The 5,542-nt window shown below is 59.5% G+C and overlaps 1 protein-coding gene across 1 annotated transcript in view; it reads left to right on the plus strand.

The window, feature by feature from the left end:
- Positions 1–279, plus strand: part of LOC112112024 (dipeptidase 1) — a 16,242-nt gene extending 15,963 nt beyond the window's left edge. The window contains exon 10 of the mRNA XM_029914237.1: positions 109–279. Within this exon, the coding sequence (XP_029770097.1) occupies positions 109–279 (171 nt within the window). The remainder of the gene's footprint in view (positions 1–108) is intronic.
- Positions 280–5,542: the final 5,263 nt, after the last annotated feature.

The following is a 5,542-nucleotide window of genomic DNA, read 5'->3' on the forward strand; positions in this document are numbered from 1 at the left end:
TGGCCCCCGGCTCCAAGCTCCGCAGCACAGACCCGGCCCTGGCCCCCAGCTCCGTGGCCCCCCTCTGCAGCACACTGTGAGAGGCTGACTCTTTCCTTTCCCTGCTAGGTGAGGGACAGCCTGTCCCAGGAGCCACCTGACGATGAGCCGATTGCGTACGAGGAACTGGAAGGGCAGTGCAGAACCAGCTATGGGTACCCCTCCCGTGCCAGCGCCAGCCCCCCCAGCATGCTGCCAGCTGCTCTCATCGTCCCCCTCCTTTACTCCCTCCTCCTGTAGAGCTCTGGAAGCAGAGCCCCCCGCTTGCCCAGACCCCCCCTTCTCACTTCTGAGCCAGCCCGGCGGGCGGGGTGTGTGTGTGCCGGGGACTCCCCACCGCTCTGGGGCTGGCCCTGAAGGGGAGCCGAGCAGGCCACTGCTGCCCCGCCGGCTCCCAGGCTCACGGGGCCCACAGCGGGTGAGGTTCAGTTGTCCTGGCAGGACACAGGCTGCCATGATCGAAGCCGGGTTAAATGGCCAAGCCCCAGCCTAGGCCCCCCTGTTCACCTCTGGCCAGTGGGCAACCTGGGCCTCCATGCGGCTTTTCCTGGGGGTTGAACCCACGCAGCTGAGCTAACACGACTTAACCCTGTCCCCACCCCCACCTGCCCTTTGGCACCCGCAATCCTGAATTAAAGCTGAGTCTCCGCTCCCTGCTGTCTGTCGAGTCTATGAACTAGGACCAGCCACACCTCCCCAAAGCCAGCCCCCAGCTTTCCGCCGGGCTGAAGGCAGGAGCAGGCCATGGCTCCTGGTTAAAAGCCCCTTTAGGAGAGTCCTTTATCCTGGTCCTTCCCAAGACAAAGCTCGGTGGCCCCGGAGCAGAGCCCGCCTGTGGCACCAGAGGTGTAGCCGAGAAGCCCTTGGGGCTGCAGGGCTGGGGTGGGAGAAGAGCCCGCGCCGGGGCCAGCTGCAAGTGCGGAGCAGTGGGGATCTGTGGCAGCCGTTACCGGTGAAGGCACTGTGCAGCCGTTAATCATTAGCTAATTAGCTGGCCAATCAAACATCCTGTTAGCAATTTCCTCTAACATTTAAAGAACAGCCTGTCTTTACCGCGGAGGCGGCAGCGGGCACCTGGTAAACAGGCCTGCAAAAGCGAGCTATCTTCCTGTTGCCTTTGCACGTTGGCTGCGGTCCAGAGCCCCCACCTGCCAGCGAAACTGGCAAGGATACATAGCGATCCTGGGCCTCCGCCTACCCCTCACCAGGCCTCCCAGCCGGGCCCCTTCCCTCCAGAGAGGCAGGCACCGGAGCCTTCTACCCCAGCTGCAAGATGGAGGAGCGGGGGGCTCAGGAGCCAGCTGACTGGATAGTGGCCCTTTCATCCCCTATTCAAACCCAGCCTGGCTCAGGGGCCTGATGGTGGGGGTGCGGGACCCATCACTGCTCAGCCCAGAGTGGGGGGCTAAACGGGTTGAGTCAGGCTCAAAGTTCACCCACCTCCCCCGGAAGCCATGCTGGTGCTTTCACCAAGTGCCCAGGCCATGGGACAAGCCAGCAGGGCGCAAGCTGCCTCTGGAAAGAGAGAGCTAGGGCTGAAACCCCCCACAACACAGGGGTAGTATTCCCCTGGAGGGGCCAGAATGCCAGAGCTGAGGCCTGGAGCCCTCCAGTATCTGCAGAGCAGGGACCCGCCTGAGCCTGGCAGTGCCGGCGTCCCCAGGCCGTCCGCCCGTGAAGGGATGCCCTCAGCTGGGCCATGCTGCATGTACTGGGAGCTGAAGGCACCAACTCCTACTGATGCGGGATTTGGCCCTTCAGTTTGACGGTCCATGCTGACCCTAGCGGCCTCCTGCAGAAGTGGCAGCGGTGGCTCTCCGAGCCTGCCCGCCGGGGGGGGCCTTGTTCCCTGCACCGGTTGACACAGACCTCGCTCGGTTATGGATGAGCTTTGCTGGCCTAGAGAGTTCTCTGCATTGCCAACCCCCGTTTGCAGGGCTGGGGAACTGGCGCTGGGCACCAGTCAGACGGAGGGTAACAAGGAACAGGGAGCTAGCCCCAGGATCAGTGGATAAAGCCTGCAGCACCCGCTCTTGGTTACAAGCCAGATAAGGCACCAACTCTGCACACCATTTCCAGGAGGGGCCAAGAAAAAGTTCTCTCGAGGGCTGCCTGCGAGACCGGGCTCTTGATAAACATCCCGCAAGGCTCAAGTGCCTGCTGCAGCAGAGTGTTGGACGCAACAGGTTGAGAGGGTCAGTTCTGGTTCTGCTATGGAAGAGGAAGAAGTTGCAGCATGCAGCCTCCTGGGCTCTGTAGCCAGCACTGGGAGAGGCTGCTGAGCGAGGCAGCAGGAGAGAAGCGCATTGCTTAGCAGAGGGCTCCCCTGCGTGGTACAGCGAATTGCAGCACCCACTACACTGCCTGTGAGGAGCAAGGCATGGTGGGGAGGGTTCTCTCCCCATCTATGGCAGCATGCTAGAGGACAGGGGGCTGCCTGGATCTTTCGTAACAGTTCCAGAAATCAGAGCTGGAGAAGATAGGTTAGGACTCCCCCCGTCCAGCCCCTGGAGCCAGGGCACAACTCTTCCTTACAACGTTTGCTAGTGCTTGGCCAAGCCCGTTTTTAGGCAGAGTCCAAGCCAGGTAAATCTAGCATCAAAAGAAGAGGGGCTTGGGGGGGGAAGGGCCAGAAAGCTCCATGTCACCCTAGGAACAGGAGCAGCCTGACAAGAGCCCATTGAGAGGCAGGGCTGGTGGATTCCCTCCCCGAGCCGGTGTCAGACTGAGAACAGGCAGTGTCGGGCCCTCCAGAACCCAGCAGCTGTGCCACGAGACCCGAGACCAGCACAGGGCATTTGCTTCTCCTACCCAGGCCGCTTCCCACCTCTGCCGTGACGGCTCCACAGCTCAGCGGAGCCCTGGGCAGAAGCTGGCGCTTCATGGAACGCCGACAGGCTGGGAGGCTGATTTTCAGGACAGTTCCTTTATTTAAAACGGCAGAGTGGACTTGACAGTGTTCATTTCAAAACCAGCAAAGGAAAGCAGCGTTGTGAAAACACACAGACAGCACCGCACGGAAAGAATAGGCTCATTTACAGAGGGCAGGATCTCCTCCCCAGGGCAAAGGCCGGGCCGACCCCTTCTGATTTCACCCAGCTGCCAGGAGAGGAGCTGGGCAGGGGTAAGCCATTTCCACAAGGTGGGGGGGGGGGGAGCGGGAGAGGGCTAGGGCTAGTGCTCGCTGTGCCTCCTGCAAACACTCCAGCTGGGTGGAACAAGATGTTCACAGTTGCCCCAGGTCAGCCTGCCCTGCAACCCATTAAATGCCTCCCCCTGGGGTTGCCCTGGAAAGCTCTGCTCAGATTTTCAGGGGGGCTCCTGCGTTTTACCCACCTGGGTCTGACTGAGGCACAGAGACCAAACACCTGGTCACAAGCAAGTCCGGGACTCCGCCAGGATTAGAAACAAAGCCCCTCGGCTCACCTACAGTCCCAGCTTCCTCCTCAGTCCGGGAAAGGAGCCTGCGTCTCCTCTGTCACCGTGGGGGGGGGCGGCCACAGCTGGGCTCAAACAGCCCAGCTCAGGGTAATCGCAAATGTGCATCTTCCAAGGCCATGAGACGCGGAGGGAAAATATCGAGAGATGTCGAAGTGTGTCCGCACGCAAGTGCTGCAGAACCCCCAGCCTTTTGACTTCTTCTGTACTCCATACTCCAGCGACATGCCTTCTGCACTGAGAGTGGCAAGGCCAGCCACCGTCAGGCACCAGGCTGCACCGGATGCTCTCAGGGGCAAGGGTGATGGGGAGTGTGTCTGATGCCATCTGCCTCCCCTGCTCCCCAAAGCAGGGATTTCTTGCCTCCTAACCAAAGAGAAGCAGGTCCCTTAGCACATCTGTGAGAAGCTACTGAACACTTACCACCTAGAGACACTTAAACCAGCACTCCAGCCCCAGAGCTGTTCATCACAGTAACCACTCCCTATTTTAGCTGCCATGTTGCTGGGTATGCCAGATGTGCTCTGCATTGACTCTGGCACAGTGGTACCAGACTCCCAGCACATGGCAGCTAGCGTGGAGCCAGCAGGGATGGGGGTTAAAACTCCTCTGAATGGGAACCTGGCTCCGTTCCCCTCCCACCCAGCAGCAAGCTGGGCTCAGATCTCCCCTCGCTCCCTCCCACTCCCGGGGCCCTGGGCTGAAGAGGAGGCTGAGTGTGAGAAGTGACACCTTACGCCTCCCAAAGCTCTCACGCCTGGGGCTGAGGGAAGTGTGTGTGTGTGTGGGGGGGCAATCCTTCCTTCTCAGCCTGGCTCCTGGGCCTGCAGTGTGGACTGGGTTAAAGGAAGTGAGGAGCTTACACTCAGTCATCAGTGGAGCTGGGGCATCTGGTCAGTGTCAGCACTAAGGAAGGGAGCGGGGGCGGGGGAAAGAGACCCAAGAGGTAAAGGCAACAGAGGTATTTAGGAGGGAAGCACAACATCCGCTGGGACAGTGGAGACATCCTCACCATTCACAGGAGGGGCTGGACGTTTGCTCCGCTGCCGTGCTGCCAGCGACAGAGCTTGGAGACAGACCACTCCCCAGCATTCCCAGCAGACAGCGCTGCACCTTGAACGCTGCCCGGCTAGAGCAGCTCAGGACAGCTTCGCTCGCTGGGGTGGCATGCATGAAGAATCCCAGCTCGCCTGGCCAGATCTCAGTGGTCACAGCGTGTGGTTGTGGAGGCAAACTTCTCAAAGGTCACTTAACGGTGAGAAAATCCAGTGCGGGCAACGTGACAAGCAGTGCCAGGGCTAAGTTGGCAAAGCGAGATCCCTGCATGCTGGGCATCACACTGGGGTCCCTATCGTCTCAATGCTATGGGCGCTGCACCAGGGACTAGCAGATAACTGGGAATATGGACGTTAGAGTAAGAGATGCCACTACATAGATTTGTGCCTTTCATCCAAGGCAGCTGCCTCACCCATGAAACACTACCAACGTGCATGTACGCCCCGGGCGGGCACCCCTCCCCCCAGCTACAACATGCAGTGGGGAAGAAAGGGGCTTGGATGGAAATGGGAAGGATTCATGGCACTACCTGCTGCAAGCTGTTAGTAGAGGGTCGCCCACAGCAAAGCCCACTGTAGCTAAGAGAGCCAATGTACAGGCTGTGGAGAGAAAGATGCACTACACATTTGCTAGAGATACAGCCATCCGGAGATGGTCAGGCACCCAGTGTCCCATCAGAACATGCACTTCCCCTTTCAACAAGATCTCCATGTAGTGTTAGAATCACTCCCCCTAGAGCCCAGGATGCAGAGAGGGAGTGGTAGCGCTGCTTTAAAGACAAGAGCCCTGAACACTCTGCCGCCAAAGCCCAGAGCAAGATCACGCTCATTCGGCAAACCTCCCTCCAACATCTCTTCCTGCTGCCTCTTCAGGAAGTAGTCATCATAGAAAAAGACCAAAGAGTCCACCGCAGAAGAGCAGGCTGCTGAAGGAGTGGCTTGCTGGTTCTGGTTTTGCTAGCAGAAGGCCAGAGCAGGGATGGAGTGGGAGCTTTGGGGGGGGTCTCCCG

The sequence above is a fragment of the Terrapene carolina genome, unplaced genomic scaffold (genome assembly GCF_002925995.2).
Source record: "Terrapene carolina triunguis isolate 2854851 unplaced genomic scaffold, T_m_triunguis-2.0 Scaffold33891, whole genome shotgun sequence".
NCBI lineage: Eukaryota > Metazoa > Chordata > Testudines > Emydidae > Terrapene > Terrapene triunguis.